Source organism: Coturnix japonica, chromosome 1 (assembly GCF_054131305.1).
Source record: "Coturnix japonica strain WE chromosome 1, WE-NBRP24, whole genome shotgun sequence".
NCBI classification, from domain to species: Eukaryota; Metazoa; Chordata; class Aves; order Galliformes; family Phasianidae; genus Coturnix; species Coturnix japonica.
In genome coordinates, this window is record NC_140663.1 from 149032914 (window position 1) to 149057231 (window position 24318).

The 24318-nt window shown below is 33.2% G+C and overlaps 1 protein-coding gene across 9 annotated transcripts in view; it reads right to left on the reverse strand.

Moving 5' to 3' along the window:
• The window catches only part of PCDH17 (protocadherin 17), an 85901-nt gene that overhangs the window by 8864 nt on the left and 52719 nt on the right, over positions 1–24318 (reverse strand). For 6 of the 9 annotated variants that reach the window (XR_014948566.1, XR_014948570.1, XM_085554151.1 and 3 more), the window contains one exon: positions 3997–4071. The exons of 1 other annotated variant lie outside the window; for it this stretch is intronic. Coding sequence is in view for 6 of the 8 variants with exons in the window: in XM_085554151.1 (XP_085410277.1) it covers positions 3997–4071 (75 nt within the window). In the remaining 2 variants the exon portion in view is untranslated. Of the gene's footprint in view, positions 1–3996; positions 4089–9706; positions 9918–24318 lie in introns of those variants that run through there. 2 more of the 9 variants (XM_085554161.1, XM_085554165.1) reach the window with 2 other exon arrangements.

A 24318-nucleotide genomic window follows, 5' to 3' on the forward strand; every position in this document is an offset into this window, starting at 1 on the left:
TCTTTGTATCTGTTACAGTTTCCAAAATAAATAGGAGGTATTACTTTCAGAGTAACCTACAAACATATAAAATGCAGAACTGAACAACTTAAGAAATAGGAGATTCATTTCTCCAATATTATTTTAAATTGTGAATGTACCGTATTAATAAAATTATTCCTTGAACTAAGACTGTAATGAACAAACTTGAGATGCAAGATGAAGATAAGTTCTTAGTCACTTGAAACACATTAACTACTTTAGGTACTTAGTAGTGTGCCAAAAACTTTGCTTTGCGGTTTTCAAGACTGATTTGTTTAATTTTTTCACCGAGTTATTTCCTATGATTTGAATTTATTATTTCATGTATGCACACATATGCTGAATATGAAGATAACTTACCGTATTTGCATGATTCATTGACATCAATAAAAATACAAAGTTTGCTGGCAGTCTCTTTAAGTAGAAGAAATATTTAACATATAGCATGTATTTTATGCATATTGCATGTCACAACTTCCTTCCCCTTCTCATTTCCTGCATTTGCTAAAGCAGGATTGCATTCATACTCATAGTATTGACTAACTTTCCATTTCTGATCCTCAAGCACCTTGACAGTGAGAGAATAAATACTTAGCCAAACAGGAAGGCAGTTTTGTGAAGAAAAATATCCTGATTGACCTTGAAGTGAAAACCACCTATTCAAGCAGGTTCATGAGCTTTTGTACTCTGGTTTTGAAAATCTGTGCCTTTCACTTCATGTTTTTTGTTGTTTTTTTTTTTGTGTGTGTGTGTCACATTGTGGGAAATGGATTTCAGATATTGATTATCATACATTATAAGCCACTCATCTCACTATTAGCTTGTAATTTTGCTTGCTACATAGAACAGACTGAGGAAAATCAAACAGGCCCTTTAGTACTAGCAGTAGAAATTCCAAATATGAAATGAACTATCACCACCAAAGGCCAAATTAGTGTTAGTGAGAAAACTGAAGAAATTTAAAGGTACATATATAAATATATATACATTAAATAGGTCAAACACAGCACTGTACATCAAGATGCGCTGGTAGAGAGATATGCACCACTGGTCTTTATTTCTGTGCTTGTCTCCCTCGTGTTGAAAATAAACCTTTAACAGTGCAAGTGTGTACAATAAACAGAAGCAGCCTAGAGGTTTTCCAAACTCTCTGGAGCTCTAAGGGTAAACAGTCAGAAGTACTTCATGCACTTCAGGGAGAACACACACGAAAATAGAACTGCTAAATTATCTGCCATCAAAAGAAAAAGAAAGAAGCTGTCTGGAAACAACAGTCACCTAGATAGGAAACTTTTACTGGACTGAAATTTAAGATGGTTTAGGAAAAGAAGTATGTTGAAAAAAATGCAAATGTCAATGCAAGGTATGTATTTTGGTGTAACCTATGACATATGTATTTTATTCTGCCTTGCCAGAGAAGTTGGTAATTAACATCTGCATTCTATATTAAGTTTGATGCAAAAGATGCTCTTATTGTGCTACCGTTAATTTCCTATTCTTTCCCCATAAATACAATGAATACCTTTAAATACAAGTACTGACTTCACTGTAAATATACTTTACTAATTAATCAGTTAATGCTTTGGATATCTGGCTTCCTTCAGTGGTTAAAACTGACATATTGCAATTGCATTTATTAATCACATAAAATTTGCATAATGATAACAAAGACATATGTAATTTTTTGCCTTAAGAAAAGGAAAAAGCAACAGTGACTCACAGTAGCCAAACTGACTTCATAAATTGTTTTCCAATTAAATTGGAACCTAATTTTAATTGCACACACACATACATGAAGCTGCAAAGCAAATAAAAAGTAAAAAAAAAAACCCTGTACATAAAAACTCACCACATAAACATTTCCAAGAAATATATCATGAAAGATGAAGAACACTGTGGTCTGTATAGAGGTACACCATATAATGCAATGTGAAGGTTTGAGCATAATGAAAATCAGATTTAAAATGCATGTGTGCATTATGTATATATTACCTACACACAGTCCTGGACATATACATGCATACATATATAAAATCATTTTCCTCCCTAAATCTGTAATTGCTTTTATCAAATTGTGTTTGAAGCAAAGACAGAATAGAGGTCATAATTTATAAGATTTGACTTGGTAAATAGTCATTCATGTGCATTCTTTTCCAAGAGCTCACAAAATGTTCCTCTTTATGAACACAAGCTCATCAGTGAAGATTTAATTAGTATTTGTATAAAAAAATACATAAATAGCAGTGTATATTTATTGTATAAATAAATACATAAATAACAGTGAACATTTTGTTACGTTTGATTGTCCTAGACAATGCCAATTATTTTTCCAGGTGTCTTACTCATTTACTGCTTTTCTCTCAGCAGGTGACACTTAGTTTTTACTATCACATTAAAAGCTTCTTCTAAAAGATGTTTGTTTTATTTTTTCCCCCTCTTCTTTTCTGTCTTTGGTGCATTGGGTCTGTTAATTATTCCTACAAGCTTGTGTAACACCACTGGAATATGGTGCTTTGGAATATAAAGCTGCATCTCTATACCTGAAATAGTCAAGCAAAAAAATAAGCAGTAAATTTCAGGAATGGTTCTCTGGGATGCCTCAGTGAAAACAGCTTCAAATTAAAAATACAATTGAGGACTGATCCCTATAAGTGTATATTCTTTCTGAAGATTGGAGTTGCACACTGCTATCCACCTTCACCCTTGAAATATTCTGTTCTTCACTGCATTACACAGTGGGCAGTGATCCACATATTACATATTACTGACCCTTGCTTTACTCTTCAAAGAAAAAGACTAACATTTGAATACATAGATACAGTTCACACTGAATCCCTATCATTTTACCCTTGATTGTGTGTGTGTTCATTGCTGAAAATATTTCCACTAAAACTCACTCAATAATGAACTAAGGCATATGTTCTGTATTGTATATTTCTCTGGTCTGACCACAAACATATTAGGTAGGGCATTGAGAGGAACAGTATTTCCTTTAGGTTAGTAGAATAATGTGCTTTGTATATTTTAATAACTTGAAATAGACCTGGCCTGTATTTTCTGTACATATGTATAAACAGATGGACAATAAACACCTCATGTCCAAGAGAGAATATAAATAACTTGGCCTTTCAGAACTTCTGTAATTCCTGTAATATACCTGAAAACATCTTGATTTGAGACAGACAATTGCCTTTACTGAGGAACTGGGAGGATGGTATGTAGATATTTATCACAGGAGGAAAATAATGCGCTTCTTTCACATGTCCTAAGGACTGTGGCTATATGACACTTCTGACAAGAACAATCAGCTAAAGTACTTCTTCTGTGGTTGGATTCCTGTTTAATTACAATTGATTTTGACATAAACGAGCAGAGGTAAACAAATACTTCTATACACATGCTTGCTGTTATTAAACAGAGCTGTCGCCATTCTGAGTATTTATATTGGCTTGTCTGTTTCAAGGCTCCTTTCAGTTAGGCAAAGCAATTATGTAGCTCAGATTAGCAGTATGACTGGCAGTAGAATAAGAACAGAATGTCACTTTTAAAAAACTCTTGAATTTTGTGGTCTGATACTAAAACAAAGGATTTGAGACCTATAATCCTTACAAAGTTTTCTCCTGTTGTTTTTTTGTTTGTTTGTTTGTTTGCTTGTTTGCTTTCTTGGTTGCTTACTTGCTTGTCTTTTGGACAGAGGATAAATAGAATATATTTCTGACACTGACATGGGATAAGGCATTTTAAAGTCAAAAAAAAAAAAAAAAAAAAAAAGCTGGTAAGTCTATGGATTTAATTCTAGTTCAGTTTTCCCAGACCATAAATATTGGAGGAACACAGCAATAATACAATAAGCACTACAGAACATTTAACATATATATATATATATTACATAAACATGCTTCATATTTATAATTTAATTGAAATCATATATTTCTATTTAAAGACAGTATAAGAGAAAGAAAACATTTTCATTACCTGAAAATTTTCCATCCTCACAGCGGGCTGGTCCACAGATCCCAACAATGGGTCTTTGGCCTCTGCCTTGCTGTTCTGGAGGCAAATCAGACCTGTGAGTCACAGACAGGAATAGGCTCTGCTTCCAAAATTCCCAACATTGTCAGAACTTCCAAAGCACAAAAACAATTTCTATCATGTTCTGGGCATAGCCCATGGCCTTTCACATTTATCCATATGCTTCTCAGTTGTGACTGTACAAATGCAGCCTTTTATAGCAGACAATGGACACAGCACCATGCACTGAAAAGGCAAAGGACAACTCAACGACCCTCAACAACCTTAACGGGAGGTGAGTTGCCTTAGAAACTCCTGCTTATGTTCTATTGCAGTGCCTTGACAAAATCACTCAGAAAAAGGGGATGAGATTCTTCTGGGTGCTTAATTATCTGCTTTCCTATCTGCTGGGGTAGCTGTGAGGGAAATAAGTGTGTCTCTGAGTAGTAATTTCTTCCTATTGAAGAAGAAAGAGAGGCTGAGAATGGACACCCAGTTTTGGCTACTAAAGTTCACCTATAAGTCAGACTGGTACCCTCTATAATTTGAAGCAAAAGGACCATATGGCAGTCATGAAAAGATATTTTGGCTTTTTCCCCATCTTGACATAAAAACCTTTCCAAATCCAGTGCTGCAGGCAGGAATATACAAGGACTGTCTATGCCAGCTTGGCACTTAGCAGTCTACGGGGCAACTGTAGTGACCTGACATGTTCATGGTTTTAAACAGTTAATCTTGCAGAGCCCAAAAGCAGCTTCCTGGAATATAAAAGTGATGAGACTGCAGTGATTAGCACAAGGAAATAGGTTTGAGGATCTGCTAAAAGGAATATATTTTTTATATATTTTCTTACTCAATCAAAGCAGTTCCACAGCTTTTACAGTGAGATTATATCAGTACTGACACTCTAATATCAATAATTTCCATATCTAATTTTTGATATTTAGTAAAAGCTAGCACTGTATACTGTATTGTGATGTTTAGGAATCCAGAAATTAAGCAACCCTATGTTGCTGCATCCTATACAAATAATGATAGATAGTACATTCAGAGACAAGGTAATATGTGACTGTAAGAAACAAAAGCAATGTATGGGAAAGAAAGACAAAGTTAATGAAAATATAACCATGCTGTTGACATTTCCTGAAAATATCAATGTAAAACCTACATAATTTAAATACAGAATCCCCTTTTGTCACACTGCCAAACCATCACTGATTAGCTATATATTATACTGGTGAGCCTTCCTCACCAGTTGCCAATTATCTCAGCATACAAATCTTTAATTACAAAACGCTAAGTTTTTTGCTTTGTAAGCTTGTCTCAATTTTGGATGTGACAACTTGTTTACAGACATTGACTGATGAGGGTGAAACTGAGGGGAAAAACAGGCTTCTAAAAAAATCTGTTTCTATATGTTTCAGTGGCTCTGTTTACATTCTGAATATAGGTGAATTCTATTGAATTGAAGAATATCAGGTTCTGTATGGGAGCTTGATTTTGTCCAATACTGAATCAACATATGAAAGCTTTCCAAATGCTATTCTCCTTTGCAGAATTCCTCACACACACACACACAAAAAAGGCTATACTCATGCTGAATCATTCAAAATCTGGCTACATTGGTGGGGGGAAATAAATAAATAACCAAACAAACAAACAAATAAATAAACAGATAAAATGAATACAGCTTCCTCCATATTCCTGCCAGCATGCCTGGATTTACAGTTAAAATCTCCTTTACCAAGGCAAAATGAGACCATGTCTGTTTTATACTGATAGATGAAAAAGCCCACTGGGTAATATTCCTTACTTCAAAAGGCTGATATAAATGTCTTACATTTTGGACTTCATGGGAGGTGCAATGCATCTGATGGAGCAAGAGGGAGAACGTTTTTTGTCTCAGAACTAAAAAACAACTTAAGAGGTTCAGTCATCTTCAAGAACTCTTGTTTGGACACAGAGAGACAGAAATGCCTTCCCAGGAAAAGAAAATAAGTAATTGAACAGTTTCATATGGAGTCTCCCTGTGCCATGATAAGTAGCATATTCATTACTGTTTGATTAGATGGTGCCCCAGACTATTGTTTAGCAGATTGCTCGTGTTATGTTTTATCACCACCTTCAAACGAGATCTCAGAATGGGAATACCCTTGTGCTAATTTAAGGAGCACCCGCACTCTTTTAGGAACTGGAGTTTCATAATGCTTTCCCCCTCAGCTTTCTGCCTGCACGGTGCTTTAATTAAATCAATCAGAAGGAATAATAAGGGACATGTTTTAAATTTGTCTCTCTAAATATAAATATTTTGGTAAGGAAAATTGTACATGTAAATAGATAGAATAAAATATTTTCAAGTTCTCCATGAACTGTAAATGAATCTCCAAAAGGTACTGAAGATGATTTCAGGGTATGCATGTCTTCATTTCCCCAGATACTTCATCAAAACCCCTGCTTTCAAGATCACTTTCTTCTATTTCAAGGATCAAGGAGACTCTATATATTAGCAACACTAATACAGAAAATCTCTCCTGGAAGTTACAGTTATTTGCAACAGCTGAGCTGCTCAACTGAGAGTCATAAATTTACTTGTCATCTTTGCATGTGTTACAGCTTCATTGGTTGTACTGATGTTAGAGGACTGTGACACGACCAAACATATCTTTAAGAAAAATGGATAATTTAGGATCTATTTCCAAAGATGTTGGCATCATGTGTTCAATATTTTCACTAATATCTTCACTTTTAAAGTCTTCTGAACATTAGAAGTTATTTTCCTGGTCTCTGGAAATCTTCCACTGGCGCCATATTCCTATAAGAAATGTGTTTCCGTTCTGGAAGTAGACTTAAAAGCTAATTACAAACACCACCACCAAGTCAGATAAGTCAATGTAATTGCTCTTACAAGTGCCCTCAAATTACTTGTACAAAGACCCTTCGAAGGAAACCCAGTAGTGAGGTAATAGATAAATTAAACACTTTCTTCCAAAGCAAGTAGTAGCTGTAGCTGCTACCTTTAAAGCTTCTGAAGAATTCAGAATATGTCATCCAGTGCCTATTTGTTAAATTCCTTTAAAATACTGTTACTGTGCAGAGATGATGGAGATGCTATACCCCTAGAAATAGGACAGACATGCTACAAAATGCTGCAAAATAGGATTAAGTTTTGAGTGTTTTTAAGACCTTTCCCTTTATATGAAGATATCCTCATGATATTTACTTCATTTACAGCTTCATGCATATCTTCCACCATAACTTCATTTAAGTGGTTGCCACTCCTGTCAGCTTTTTTGTTCTCTTGGAAAGAAAACACAAGAGAAAATTCCACAAATTTCTTTAATTTCCAGTATCACTGCTAATGAGAAGGGGAGAAAACTGAATCTCATGATTGCCTTAACTCCCAGAAAGACAAAAAATTGTTATGTGAAGTACTGTATTTGAAATCAAGGCTCAGTGGCTCAGGCTGACCTTGCACAAATTCAGTGAGGAATTAACATATAAAAGAATAGTCTTACGGGAAGCAAAAAATCAAGCTTTTATCATTTTCTTCAGTTCATCTGTTAAAACACGCACATGGTACATTTCCTTCTCAGGTATCTAAGACACAGTTTAGCAGAGCGCTAAACTTATTTGTAAGCTCTCAAGTGACTTCGCAGTTGCAGCTGAAGATGGATACAAGGCAGTTAATTTGCTACCACCAAGGGAAAATGTTCTAACATAAAAACATTCCCTCCCATAGCTTCAAAACTGTTGAGCACCTAGGGAGCCTGACTATTTGTAGAGTTGATACTCTGCATATGCTTCCTCTGTAACTGTTACATGCATACACATCTGGCATCTGTCTCTGTGTTAAACAGACTTAATTGTACCTAATATTAATATGTAATAAACCTCTAACCTATGTGATTAATACAAAGGAAATAAATGATAGGATATTTATAGTGTTTTTGTTTGTTTGTTTTGTTGCTGTTGTTGTTTGTTTGTTAGAAGTATTTTTGAGTTATTGGCAAGATATTCAAAAAGTTCTTCAATACTGCTACCAACAAAATATTTTAGTTGTGCCTTCTAAATTTTTTAAAATAAAAATTGTGCATTTTCATATCAGAATATATGCATTTTGTACAGCCTCTTAATCAAACAGGGTTGTTTCCTCTGTAAATGTTTTAGCTGGAATTCTTTTTTTCTATTTATTCTCTCTCTCCCTCTCTCTCTCTCTCTCTCTCTTTTTTTTTTTTTTTAAAGAAAAGAAAACAAAAAGAAAAAAACAAACAAAAAAACCCCTTTCTTCATTTTTACTCCACATTCTTTTATCCATATTAGATTTCATAGCTCATTTATTTGCCAGACATAGCTAGGTCCATTCAGAAGACATGTCATAATTTCTCAGGTGATGTTAGGGTGACTCTATATCCTAATAAATTATTCAGCTCACTGTTGCCAGTGAAGTCAAACTCAGGCAAAGAACTTGATTTCAGATTTCAATATATTTTGAAGAGATCAAAGAGCATGGCAAATCCTGTTCTTTGGTTAGTCAGACCATGCAGAACAGTAATACTCTAAAAGATACAGGCAGTTGCATAGAATGAACACTAAACAGAAGACTTTTTGAAGTTATTTTAGCCTTTCTGTCTATGTTCACCTCAAACCTTCCAGCAAAGTAATACAAATAAACAAGCAATAACTAATACTGGTAATTTGACATCTGCCATCATCCATGGTAACACAATTTAATATGCTTAACAAGCATCTTTTATAAGAAGTTATTTCTATTAGGAAGGCTACAAAGCATACTCTTTCCTAAAGCAAATATAACTGCCTAAGTCTGATGGAGATTCTCCTTAAAGTTCCAAAATTAAACTATGCAGTTTTCAAATGACCTGGCTGAAGGTCCAGCTCCTACCATGTACATTAAATCCTCCTGAGTGTGAAGGCGAACTATAACTTTATTAGCTCTCTTCTTTAAACTTCACTAGCATGCAATATGGAAAAAAATGAGATTTTTCATCTAATTTAAGAAATTCCGGGAGAGTTATCATCAGTCAAAGGATTAAAAAAATTGTGCACAGAAAGTGGACTGAGGTGCTAAATATCATTTTATTATCTGATGCATAATATCAGCAATAAGAGAAAGAATAATCTTTCTAGAAGCAGAGACAACCATATAATAAAATTTCCAGCAATTAAAATTAGATAGAACTATTATGCTGACTTTAGAGACAATGGAGAAGAGTGGATTGAAAGTTACTTTGCACTTGGTGATAAGCAAGTAAAATACTATCTTCACTAAATGCACAGGCAGTGTGCATCCAGGTAGATCCTGAAGTTGCCTACCTCAGTGTCAGAAACACATACACACAATGGTTTGACTTTTTCAGTTGAGTTTTCAAACTTAACATATTGTCTGCTGTGAGTCTAAGAGCACAATTTTCCTTTATTAAATATAAATGGGACTTAGGTGCATAACTCAGCATTATGATTACTATTTTCCAAGATCTGCTCCTAATGTTTCCCTGTTAGTATGAAAAATGTCCCCCCGTAAAGCAATATTCTAGAAATTACCTGTGTAACTTCTAATATTTTTGCAGAATATTCATTTGCCATCTAGTCAGATAAAAATTCCTTTTCCACCATGATATTTCCTTGCAAAAGTAAAATAATGTATTTTTCTCCTCTAATATTGTGCTACCACGCTGATGGCAAACTACTACATCTTTTACAAAGGTAAAATTGGCTTCAAAGTACTGCAGTTCAAATGCCTGCAGGAACACACAGTAATTTGCTGATCTTCACTGATCTTCCATGAGGCTGCAGATCTGGTACCATCTGACTTCTTGTCAGAGCTGTAGCAGGGAGTGGCTTTGCTGATGATGTACAAGGACTGCCACCTTTATACAAGCAAAATGTTTTACCAGCATGAAGAAGTGATCTTTATAATTTTTTTTTTAATCTTATATTTTTATTGCCAGGAGTTTAGCAAGAGAAATTTAGAGCAGCTGATCAGCTGTACTTTGTGTACAGAGCAAGTTGGGATAGTAGGCAGCACGTCATTCTTCCTCCTGATTGAATTTAGAGCCAAACTCCCCACCAAATCTCCTAGCCACTGTACCCTGATTTTGCTGCCCAGGTTCTGTTGGCTCCCAGTTCTATCTGAATACCAAACATATCATGACATTGAGTAGTATGCAAAAGAGTGCTAAATTCCAATTTGCTCTCATATCTACAGTTCAGACCTACAAATCTTTTGCAAATATTACCAAAGCATGCATCTAAATTATGCATAACTAGGAAATTAAGAGGAAGACAGCTTTATGTGTCAAATTCTTCATGCCTTCCTGCTTGTCCTGAGAATGAAGAATTGATAGCTCTGTAACTCAGAATGAAATTTTAGGCTTTCTGGGATTCTCCAAAATAAAACACAATATCCCAAAATAAGATTTATAGAATAGCATACCCCAAACCCCCACCAATGACTGACCTCATTCCTAAAAATGATTCTGAGCTCAAAATTCCTATTTTAAAGGTTCAGTATACTTATGCTTTCCCATTCATTATATCTATGTCTTTTCAACATCAACCCAAATATTCACCCTTCTTTAAATAAATTATCAGTCTAAATTTGGCATATGCTTTTGATTAAGTGATGGCATTTCTGAGGGAGTCAGGCTGAGATGATAAACAAGGATCCCCATACTGTCAACAACTTTGTTCATAAAACATCAGTCACAGTCCTCTGAAAAGCTGACATGCTTATTTAGCAGATAATTTTTTTTAAAGATAATCAAGTGGAAAATCAATGATGGTAATCCTGTAGAGCACATCCGCATTATCAAATGTTCTTGTGATATATTAACATGGCTACATTTAGCCACTAGAGCCTACTGGTTTACATGATATTTAAATAAATTCAGTTACAGCTGGATATTACAAACTGCCTCCATATTTTCAGCTAACTTATCTTGAAATAGATATTCTCAGTTTCAGAGGGGATTTTTTTGATGGAAAAAAAAAACAAAAACAAACAAATAAACAAACAAGAAATAAGGGCATATTAAGGAAAAACAAACATAAATTTGCATGAAAAAAATATAGAACTAGTTGTTTTTAATAGGTTAACTGCACAGAAAGAAGCTATTATGTTACACCAATTTTCAAGTAAGAAAAATGAAATTGTATACTAATTTTAAATTTCTATGCAAAATGTCTCTCTTGAACTTCCCTAGAATTCAACAAAAATTAATTTGACTCAAACTCTACCTTTGAAAAAAAATCATATCTATAGTAACATTATATTTTGCTTACTGTGAGAATCTCTTTTATAAGACAAAGAACAAATTATCACTGAATATAATTGCCTGTTGAATCTCAAACAGAAACAAGTGGAATAAAAATATAAAATGAAGCATTCTGCAGAGAGAGGGATATGTGTACTTCAGTCACTATTTCTTTTCAGTTTCTGGAAAATACAGCATTTTCTGCATGTGTTGCAGTTGGCCTTCTCTATGATGATAACATGTACCTCTGATGATACGGATGGATACATCTAAAATTCAAGTCTTCCTTCTAGCAAGACTGTAATCCTATACAGAAGGTCAATGACAATCTGCCTATTAATGTCAACCAGTTGCAAGTAGTAAGCAGCATTTTCTTATTTGGGTTTTTCTCTCCCTGCTTTGCTAGCTGATTTCTATGGGGACCTCCATCTATTTACCATACTAAATCCTGTTGTTCATCTAACACATACTCTTTGTTCATTTCCTAGAGGTAGACAATCAGAACTGGCATTATTGTTAGCATTCTCTGAAGACACGGCCAAAGCAGATGTAGCTAATCCCCTCCTACTTGTTATTCAGCAACCAGTGTCTGCCAATAGGATTTGGGAATCCCAAAAGACATTGTTTAAAGGGAAGGGTTAAAATCAGCTTCTGTAATGCCATTCTCAGTTCTTGAGATCATTCATCATATTCACAGAATCTGTTCCATGGAGGAACAAAGGTTGCTGATTAAATTAACTTAAACTAGATGGACAACCATCTGAGTGAATTTGATCACTGTCATGATCTGAAGTAACTTTATTAATAGCAAGAAGCTATGCTGGTACAGATACTTCTTTTAATCTGTTTCCAAGGCCCACGTATTCCTTGCAAAAGTCGCCATTTGGGAGGTATCACCTCTAGAGCTCAACTCCCTGAGAAGCAATCATATTAACTGAAACCTGCTGGGGTACTTGATTTAACATTAAAGTGAATTTATCAGCTACTCCCAACTTTTTGAGAGACTAATTGAATTATCAAAGGCTGCAATGGGGAATGTAAAGCCTTCTGAGATCAGATTTGTAATATAGATAAAATCCTTAACTAGTGCCATGTGATTATCTTAAAATGTAGTAACAGGCTGAGGGCTAGAACACACCTGATGTAAGATTTATTTTGCCTGTAGAAAATGTCTCTCTGCTCATCAGAATTACAGGAAATGTAATGAAGTGTTATACACAGGAAAAGGATAAAAATTACAACATCTTCAGGTATGCTGCATGCCCACATGCGTAAGCTGCATCATTTTTTATATGTGAGTCAAGTTACATATTTTCACTTTTCACATTTTATTCCCTTTTGGAAGGAATATAAAATATTCTTCATATTAAGAAGATGACACATGATCAAAATCAAGCATGAGTACATTATGTTCCTGAATTAGGGCACATAATATTGACACTATTTACAAAGAAAAGCTGCTGAACATGAACTTCATCTGTAAAAATTCAACTTTGCCAAAAATTTGACAAAATAATTATCTAGCAGTTTATTTATTTTAAATTGTTTCTCTTTGATGTGCATATAATTTTGGAATTATAAAATAGTTCTTGGCAAAATAGACCAGTTGGGACAGATGAGTGGCAAAATTACAGGGCAAAAGGCAGATTTGTATCCCACTGACAATTTGTCAGAGAGATCATCTTCATATAGATACATAAACATAGATGCTCACAAGGATATCATTTAACATATATTACAGAAACAAAGCTGTCATCCTCCATATGTATGAAAAAATACATGCTATTAATATACTGTGAATATAAAAGTACAAAAAAGTCAAGCTGTTCTGATTTGCAATGAAGCGTTTTTATGAAATGACCAATGACAAACATGCTAAATATTCAGTTTCACTTTACCCTCTGTATGATAACCTGCTAACAAAACATACAGTTCTATGAGCCATGGAATTAATTAATGATTATTTTCTGCATTTATTTTTTTTTTAAAATTTTTGTGTGAGTGTGTCATTATGGACTAACGCTTTGAAAGGTAAGACATTTTTAAGTTTTCTTGGTAATAGGCATTGATAATGGCTTTCTTCAGTCAAGAGTCTCCAGTTTTTAATAATTCGAGATATCATTTTTTCACTTATATTGGGCAATTATATATTCTATTACATACGTCTATATCTAGATAGTAGGCAGAAACTTATGTCTGAGTCCCGTGTGCTTGGGTAGATACTGTTTCAAAAGTTTCTGGTAACCAAGAAACCAGTCAGATAAACATAGCAATTTCAGGAATTTCTAAAATTGAAAACAAACTGAAACATGAAAATGCGTCCAAAAATCAAACATTTTTATTTTTATTCTTTTCCACAATTGCTTTTGGAAGACTGATCTCTCTAACCAAGTCTTCTTCTTCTTGAGTATGTGCAAAGCACCTAGGAACTCATGAACACTACTGTATATTACGTACTGGCTAAGTTTTTAAAATATCATATTCTGGCCCAATCGATGTAGACAATCTTTAAATTACTTATTGTGGAACAGCTGATAATCCAGAGCCAAGAAATGCAGACTGCTTCTGACACTGAACTAACTCGAATATTTCCACTCAACATCTACTAATGTTATGTGGTGTTCATACAGCTACATACTTTTCTCCACATGGAATGGAAGTGGGACGTAGTCACAGATTCTGACACTCATATGCCCCAAAGGAAGAAAGTTCATACCCCACCTAGGTATCTAAGTTCCTATTATAGTAAATATCAAATTCAGTCTACATCAACAGGATGTTTACTTTAATCTAGACATCTACATTTGAGCTGAATCCCACTGCTAAATAGCTGTAAGAATTAATCCAAGTGTCTAAGTAGAGATGTAGGTTACCATCTTTAAAGAGAAGTATACAAAAAGGCTTGGTTCTCTACCCTAAAAACAAAATTATTTGTCTTCTATGAATGTAGAAATATATTTTGCACTAAATTTTGGCCGAGATTATGAGTAGAGCTACATAAATGATGTCAAACATTTTGTTTCTGTGTTAGGAAAAGTCTATTTTGATTTATCAGTCTTACTACAAGAATGTGCTGTTTCATTGACAGTGTATTCAAAAAGAACTGTTTTGAAATTTCTTGGAAGGCATGCTCCAGCTTGTTGTGCCCAGCTGTTTTACAACACATAGTTAATGAAACTCATGTCCTCCTACACCAGTGAAGAAAGATCTAATTTAAGTTAACTTGTTCATATTCCTACTTCTTCCATACAGAAAAGTAATTTGTGTATAGATCTCCTAGTACTACTTCATAAAACTGCAGAGTAGATTCTGTACTCTCATATTTTGAGGAAAGTTTAAGGAAAGGATAAATTTCAAGAGATTACAGAACAAAGTTTGTCATAAGAGGCCAACATATTTCTATTAGATTATATCAGATCGAAATATACAGACTGGGAAGAGGGGGAAAGGCAAAAGCATCGGGCATAAAATAAGGATTGCAAGTTTAGACTTATTGTTCTGCAGAATGCACTATTTTATAAACCTTCAGGCCACAATAATTTAGATGTCATTTATTGGGATACAATTTTAATAGGCATTCAAGATCAGTGAAGAGAGAGAGAGATATGGTAAAGGGAACTTTAAACCAAGAAAGACTAAGCATGCGATTTTTTACATGAATTAAAAATAAATAAAAGGGAGTATTTTTTCAACAGGTCATTCTGAAAAATACAAAAGAAAAAACAACGTTTTTTAAATATCTAAATAATATGCGTCGGCAAACAGATTAAGAGGAAAAGTCTAGTGTCTTCTCATGATTTGCTCACATTAAAAATAAACCTGCAAACAAAGCAGTGATTACCAAGATCTCCCAAATCACCTCTCAAAACAGTTTCTTCTTCTCAGTAAGAAATAAATGCTTTCAAGCTCAAGCTTTACCTCTGCTAAATGATTGTTCTTAAGCTCAGCTGTGTTGTGTGTGGTTTATTCCAGCTTTTTATTTTTCCTCCTTTAAGTTGATATTAAGCAAAACTGAAAGAAACTGTTATGTAACACAAAAGAAGTTTGTCTCCAGTAAGCCCGATACCAGAATGCGTTTCAGCAGAACATTATTTTTCTGTCAAGGTTTCTTTTCCAGTTTTCACTGTGTTATGAATATATATTTGTTTATACTTATACATTTATGTAACCAAATCAACCATCAAAAGGTAAGAACTAAAGTAGCTTTGTAGGAAGAAAAAAAAAAAAAAAAAAAAAAAAAAAGAGAGATGTCCAAAACACTGAAGTGTAGCTGAACATTAACTTGTTCCACACCTTCCTGAGACTCATTCAAAATAAGACGAACAGGAATTGATGAAGTGGTGCTTTCTTCTGTATGTTGAAAACAATCTGCTTTAAAATTGTACATCTGCAGTTATGAAGATATATTTATGTAAGAAGTATTTTAACTTGCATGAAATTTAAACTGTTGTCAAGTGCATGAAAATTATTTATTCCTTAACAATTATTTTTATTTTCTTCCTTTTCCGTATTCCTCAGTCTTTCTTTCACAATATGAATTTCTGTTTATCTGCTACTGTTCCACTCCCTCTCTTCTCCTCTCAAAATATGTAGCACAGTGCTCTTTGATACTTGACTTACAGTTCTATAATGTTCAGATTTTCATTTTTCCACTGAACAAAAATATCCAGAAATAAGCCAGAGAAAGCTGAACAAAACCTAAATGGTTATCACTTCAGTCTATTTTACTTGGTATATAATCATAATTTCCAGTATATTTATTTATTTATTATCAAATACAGATTTAATTAAGTTGTTGTATATTGACTACAGTTATATAACTGAGACTCTAAATCGGTCACATGCACACACAATGGCAAAAAGCAGAAATAATGTCTCAAGCATGATATGTTTTTTGCAGATATAGAAAATCTCACAATATGAACAGACAGATTTTAATTTAAAATCTTAATTCTTAACTGGTATCTGTGTCTTGCAGTACGGCAGGAAATGACAAGGCAAAGTATTTCATGCACTATAGCAAAAATGCCTTTTTAACAAATTTACACTCAGCAGTAATGAGCTATACTGTGTGGTGCTCAGTCTAAAAAAAAGTGTGAAGAAATTCCTCCACCCAGCTCTCAGGTATTAAGTCTGTACATCTTTTATGTTGTCAGTTCAGCTTCAGGCAATGAAGTAGAAGAACCTGTTCTACACATACTATTTAAAACAAGAGCAGAAAACCTAAACCTCCATCAATCTACTGTCTTTATTTTATGGTTTATCTGTGGCAAAAATAAATCATAAGAAAGATTTGTTCTGATTTCACAGACTGATCCACCAACTTGCCGGTATCTGTGAACCATGCTATCCTACAGAGATTGCTAGTAATGGCACAGTCGCAGTCTTATATACCAAGCTACTGTTATTTGCTTCCAATTACAGTATGTAAAACTAGAACTATAAAACGTGCATGCACACACTACATACTCACAGTCATACAAATTGACGTGGTTGGTTTATTTTTATGCATAAACATTTTCTAAATGATGTATTCTCTTTCAAAATGTCTACCAGGACAAAAGAACTAGAGTACGAGAATGACTTAATTTTGAATAATTTTTTGAGATGAATTTTCCATCTGAATCCTTTGAGTATGAGACACTGCAGGATATGTAGTTCCTTCAGCAAATTACTTGTGAGCTTTTCAGGAAATAATATATCAAGTTCTGAGCTGTGACTTTTTAAGCTCTGACTTTTCAAAAAACAAACCCTACAGAGCTTTACAATCTCACATGTAAAACTTGGATCACAAGAGAAGACCCACAATAGACCAAGCATTTGCCTACCTGAAAGAAATAGTTCAACAGACTGAAGTCTATTTGTGGTGTTATGTAGGGTGAGACAGGAAAGAAAAGGGAAGTTGAGAATGCTTGAAAAATATTTTTCATTAACAAGCAGAAAATTAAAATATTGGGGAAAGAATTCATTCTGCTTCTGAATCCCTACCCCAGAATGATCTCTGTTTTTATGTTAACCTTGTGAAAAAATATCTGTGAAAAAGTGCAGTAGCAGTGCCATTAAGTGCATGACTTCTTTAGTTAAGGGCCACCGGTCAAACCCAGAGGGCCCATTCAGGAGTCACTTTCATTGAAATAAATAATAATCTACTCAGAGCAAAAAAGAGTGGATGGTGGAGGGGTAATGAAAAGGATTTAATGTAGTAACTATGCATGTAATGTACAGACACTTTTTTCAGACAGTTCTATCTAGACCACAATTTTATAATGTATTCAAGCTCAGCAGCATAAAATAGCAACTAAGCAGAGATAAAAAAATAAAAATAAAAAATAAAAAATAAAAAATCTGGGGCATTCTTTAAAAAATGATAGTTCGATTTGCTTTTTTTTTTAAAAAAAAAAAAAAAAAAAAAAGGGGACAGAAAAACACCCAAATAGTGGCACTTATTATTTAGTGGCACTTATTCGATAAACATTGTTAAGAAAATGCATAATCTATGGATTATTTATATATTTTTAAGTATGAAAGAAGTCTCAAAGCATAAGCAATCAAAAAACTTCTGAAGGAATTAGCTTTTAGGGTTTTTGACCTGATATCATATTCATTTAATCTACTTTAGGAAACTGCTTAAGGAAACATTCTGCTGCTTTCTGAAAGACTGACTTGGGGATTATTGGAGCTGTGTAATTGTTCAACTGATCAGACTAAAAAGAAACACTTTGGTTTACACTTATCTTGCAGAAATGGGCAATTAATTCGAGACATAGATTGCTGTCTGAAAGTCTTGCCAAAATAATTTCTATCTGAGAGCAACTATAGCTATGTTAAAATATACATATATTATGTGAATTGCCTCATTTTCTAACGCTCAATCTTTATTTAACATCTGTTCTTTTCCCGTCCCCTGCAATATAATTATGCAGAAATCCAGCATAAAAACAGGTTGATCAGTGAAAAGCAGGTAGCTTATTATTTTTTTTTTTACACAGATATGTTTATTCCTTTCTCCTCCCATCCCCACCTCTCCCCCCTTTTCATTTTTCATTCAGCATTTCATGTAATTTGTATACCATTTTTATTGTGTTCTTGAAATATGTTCTGTCAATATTTGGAAAAACCTGAAAAATAAGTCTGGGAAATGCATGTGATCATATCAGTATATTGCAATATATAGTGCATGTAATGGGAGAGAGCAAAATTCCCAGTTTCTCCAGCTAAAGAAAGAACTTATTACTTCACCATGCTCACTCCAGAAAGGTTTATGGTTCTTTTTAAGACATTCTGTGTAAAAGTTGACAGTGTTTCAGTGTATAACTACATATGTGTTTTCTTATCTCCAAATAGGTTCACTTTGCCTTTCTAATTTTGACATAAACTCAGTGTACGTCACAAAAGTAATCATGGTTTCATGATAAATACTACTCATTTTGCAATACTTCATTTCAACAAGTAGCACTTGACATTTAGCCTAAGAGAGATGTAAAATGTTACCCTGACAGATGTTCAAAAGGTCCACTAAAATGTAAGAGTTCCTCAGTGCAGAAAAAGGTACAAGATGTTGTTTTTCCCACAATTTCCAAGATCACTCATTAAGATAATTAAAAGATCCTAATTCACCCAGAGAGATAAAAAAAGAAAAAGAAAAAAAAAAAAAAAAAAAGTTGCGTGGCTAACTGACAAAGAACTAGTGGACGTCTATTAAATCCTCACTTAATTCATCAAAGATAAAAATAAATAAATAAATAAATAAATAAATAAATAAATAAATAAATAGATAAATAAATAAATAAGAGGAAGTAAAAAATTACAAAAGACAATACTATCTGAAATAGAATGGATTTCATTTTAAATTAAATGTGTAAGTAAGCAAAACAGAAATTAGAATCTATCATAGACAATTCTATCTACTTGAACCAGAAGTATTTAGAAAATGTTAAACTGATTTATAGAAGAAATACGTGAATTGAGTCTTCACTCTCATATTCTCATACTCTTATTTCAATTTAATATTGAAAGTATTTGAGATCTCTATTGTATTTTTTTCTACATTTTTTTCAAGCTTATGCAAAAAAAGTTGATTTTAATAGCATTCCAGCCTGCTTGATGCATAGAGTTTTTTTACATTTATGTGAAGATTCGCTCACATTTATTATTTTACAGTTAGAAGAGATGTTATCCTTTATTAACAAAACACCATGTAATCTGATAGCTCCTGCTGGAGGAAAAACAATAAATGTTTCTATTTTCACATAAAAGGTGACAAACAGCTAAAAATTACCATAGAAGACACACATAAATTCTTTGTGTGTGTGTGTGTATATGTGTGTATATGTAAAAATGTACACATATGCAGCTTCTTTACTGCAGGCTTTAAGGAAAGGGAAATTATACCATCACAGTAGTTTTAACACTGTAGATTAACAGTGATTAATAAAATAATGATCTACATAGGAATTAAAAAAAAAATAATAAAAAAATCAGAAAGATTAATAGCTTTCCTTTGGGCAAAATTACACGTGAGATAGTTAATCAGATTATTTCATTTTCATTTGTCCTTCTGAAAGATGTCTGGGTCTCTCTTCAAGTAGGTTAAACATCATTTTCAAAAGAAAAAACAACAATCAAACAACAACAACAAATGAAAAAAAAACACAAAAAACAAACAACAACAACAAAAAAAACAACGAATAAAAAATGCAAAAAAAAAAAGAAACCCTCAATTTTCAAATTTCCCTTAGTGATAAGCTAAGTAGAACTATTTCATTTTTTTCTTCTAAATAATGTCTAATGCTAGAAATTTCTTTAATAGCAAAAGATCACATGATAGCTGTTGTCAGTGTGCCCAGCAAGGTTAGCCATAAATATGTGCATATGTAACAGAGTAAGAATTCTTTTGTAATGCAAAATGTTACTTTTTGACAAAATAATATATCCGTGCCTAAGGAATTCTTCGGTATATTCTTGAAAGGACTCTCTTTATGGTTTCTCTTTTAAGTTACTGAATCTGCAGTAAACTTTCTGTTTCACATCACCTTCAACTGCTCCCAGCAAGGGAATCAAAGTATAAGAGTCAGTTTAGAAGGAGAGAGGAAAAGCTGAAGAGTGTTAGAAGAAACTGCAAAACATCCTGCTCTTCATGTATATACTGAAATTGCCTTGGAAGACTGCTGATAACTACCTGCTATGTAGTGCATTGCTACTTACTGTGCACTAAAATTTACCTAGAAAATACAGATTATTGAAACTGGTCCAGACAGACTGCAAGTGAAGGGTTTTATTTATTTATTTAATATCATTTTTTAATTTTTATTATTACTGTGTAATAAAATATGTAATAATTCCTATTATAACAAAAACATCAGCATCTTCAGTTTAAATACAAAAAGGGATGTTTAGTTTATGGTAGAGATTTTCTGATTGTCATAGATTGTATGAACAAAACTGCAATTCTGCATTGTTGCACTGCACATTATATCATACTCAATTGTCTTCACAATATCACTTCAGGATTACGCCACAACACACTAGCTGATGGAAGAACCTAGCATCTTCATTGGTACAAAATAGTCTTTGCCTTCCTTGTTTCAACATAGCTTGTCTTACCCTGACCTTTGTCCTTGTGTATTAAGGTTGAGGATACTAATCTGCAAAAGCCTTGTACTAACCACATTTACAATAGGAGTGATCAAATACTTCTCAACTCCCAAACAGTGAAACCAATATATGGAATATATTACCATATATGTAATGTCTGTATAAAAAATCACATACTCCGTGTGAGAAAGAAAACAAACAAACAAACAAAAATTAATATATTTGAAAATCAATTCCAAACTCCAGCCATGGAGCTATGTCTCCAGGCACAGACATGGCAGAACACTGAGGAACATACTCCTGTACCTCTGCATTACTTGATAATGTCAGACACAAGATCTGTCTAGTTTGTTTGACCTAGGCTGAACACACTATATAATTTTTTGTTATAAATGAGAAATGGCAGAACTTTCAGTACTATTCTCCATGACAAAACCCTGCACTGGTGGTGATCTGCGTAACAATCAATTTACTTTCAGGTCCTATATTCATATATATGTGTATTAGGGGATACATGATTTATATTAGGCGATATAATTAACATAACATGGACTCAAAAGTCAACAGTTTATGTACAGCAGACAGCTTGAACCCCCTTTATCCCAGAAGAAAAAACATACTGCCTTCATCAAGAAGTTACTTCTCAGGTCATGAAGTAATCTATTTTACTAGGAATTCAACAAAGTAAATGGTGCTCACAGACCCACAGAAATATTCTAAAGCTCTCACAATTATGTTCTGGGGCTGAATTTGTATCACTATGAAGAATAAGATAATCTATGTTCAGTGAAGGCTATATTACTTAAATATGAAAATTTGAAAGTTATCCTTCCTATGATCCCTACCTCCTCAATGGAAAAAGAGAGAACAATTCAGTATGAATTCTTGATATAAAAGCTAAAATTCTTTCAAAGTAAGTACCTGCACTTGTTTGGCTAGCAAACAAATGAAGAATAGTTATTAAATCACACATCTTAACGTTGTGGTTTTTTTACTAATATAAAGTTCACACAAAAATAGCATTCACAAAAATAATGTTTTCTCTTTTTGCTAGCTACATAACTGTTAAAAAAAACAAACAACAACAACAACAACAAAAGCTCAGATGGAAAGTGATCTGACTTTTCTCAGTTATCGTTTCACTTCTTGATTAAATGCAACTGAATATGATGTTTAAACACAACTGAATATCTTTTTTCTTTTTCCCCCATATTTCAGCCAGAATTTAAAATAAAATAAAATAAAATAAAATAAAATAAAATAAAATAAAATAAAATAAAATAAAATAAAATAAAATAATAAAATAAAAAACTAAACTAAACTAAACTAAACTAAAATAAAATAGCTAGAATTGATGTCCTTTGGGACACAGAATACTAAAAATACATGAATTTAATGTTGAGGCACTCAGTTGTTTTCTCCTCCTGGAGAGAAAATGAGAGATCTTAAGTCAAGAGCTTAACACACCACTGGGAGGTACTCAAAGAACATTGTGATGAGTGTCAACAGAATGAAAAAAAATATATTTAATAGATTGTGAAAATGTGGGAAATGGTTGACTTTCTGTTCTTTTCATGATAACTTAGCAGCATATTTGCAAGGACAGCATGTATATATAATCTCTCTCTCTTTTTTTTTTTCCCCCTACTATGTGGTGCTTATAGCAATCTCCTGTTCTGCTCTGCCCATATCCAATGGAACAGATTTCATCTGCAAGAAACACATGCCTTTCACTTACAAACTGAAAGAATGTCTGAAAGTCTTTGATGCTTTTAAGTTACTGAATTTTGCTTGAATAAACAAGGACACTAATCATAAACATGAGATGATTAATATGAACAAAACTAGCAATAAGCCATTAGTTTGGTTGGTAGCACACAGTAGCAAGTGAGGTAAATCACAAAGTATAGATGCACTGGTACTCTGTTCCTATTGGACTCTTAAGAGTACATTAAATAATAATAATAATCTAAGAAAAAAAAAAGTCTTTAGGTCAAGAAAGATTTGGACTATTACCCTTGACAATGCTCTCTTTGCCCAGAAAATCTTTATGCTTCTATAACATGAGCCACTAATGTTGATTTGGTGACTAAGATGAAAATACAATTTTATTTCACTCGTGAAATAGAAATTATATTTTGCTAAATGTATCCACTTAAACACTGACACAAACTCCTATTCATGATGAACCGTAAGAGAAAAATCTATTATTCAAATTTGAAAGCTTCACATGATATTTCTTTTCTTATTTAAACATTCCAGTATTTTTGGCAACATCCAGAATGATTAAGTAATCACCTTTCAATTACTGCCCTAACTTTTGGAGTGCCAATAGGCTAAAAACTTTAACTTCTAAAAAAATTAAGTTGTTTTCAACTAGAAAAAACAATACACAGAATTCTTAATAGAGACAGAAAATAAGATTAGAAGCAATGTTTGTGATTAGAAGCAGTCACACTAATAGAATGAGGTTAGAGAAAAAAATATATAAGAAATCAAACAGCATGTAAAGGAAAGATTAAAAGAGACACCTTGTGCAAAGTAAGAAAAGGTGATCAAAAGCTAAAAAGCTAATTATAAGATCAGAGAAAGAAGCAAGATAACATAATTAGGAAGTAATAATAAGAAAAATCAAATACAAATGTGAAAACAGTAAGTGACTAGCAGAAATGATCTAAAATTATAAGAAAGACATAAAAAGGTGATAGTGCAAGAAAAAATATGCAAGAATGCTGAAGTGTGTGAAATGGAGGGAATGTTAAAAGTAAAATGCTGGAGGAGAAATATAATGACTGGATGAAAAGAATGTGGTAGAAGGCACATAAGTGTTACCAACAGTGATAAAGAGTAATAATTATGATTTAGAGGATGATCAAACTGAATTGTTTTAAAAGTCAGGAACTAAGAACTATTACTATGGAAAAGAATAAAAATCACAAAAGGAGTAATGTAAGGTACTTGAAAACACCAGTAATATCTGTGCAATCTGACTAATTCTATACTTCCTATTGCATCCATCAACAGCACATAAAATATTACACACAAATGCATACATAATAATAATACAAGGCTAAACCATTCAGCTGTATCACAAATAATAATTATCTGGGACACTAAAAGATCATGGCAAAAGCTAATCTAATAAGTCTTCCATTATCCTTTAATACTTTAAAACTGTGCCGTGAGCTAAAAAGTTGTCAAAATTGAGTTCTGCTTACATTGAGCTGAGTAACAGTGAAATAAACAGAGATCACTGCTGAACTCTAATTACAAAAACAAATTGTTCTCTCTGTAATCGAGCTGAAAAGGTTAGCTTCCTTCCCCTCCTGTCCCCCTTAGACTTTATGCTTATTGGAGGCACAAAGGCAGATGAAAGATCATATGTCAGTCGTTGAGCAGATAGGAATTGTAAGAGAGGGGA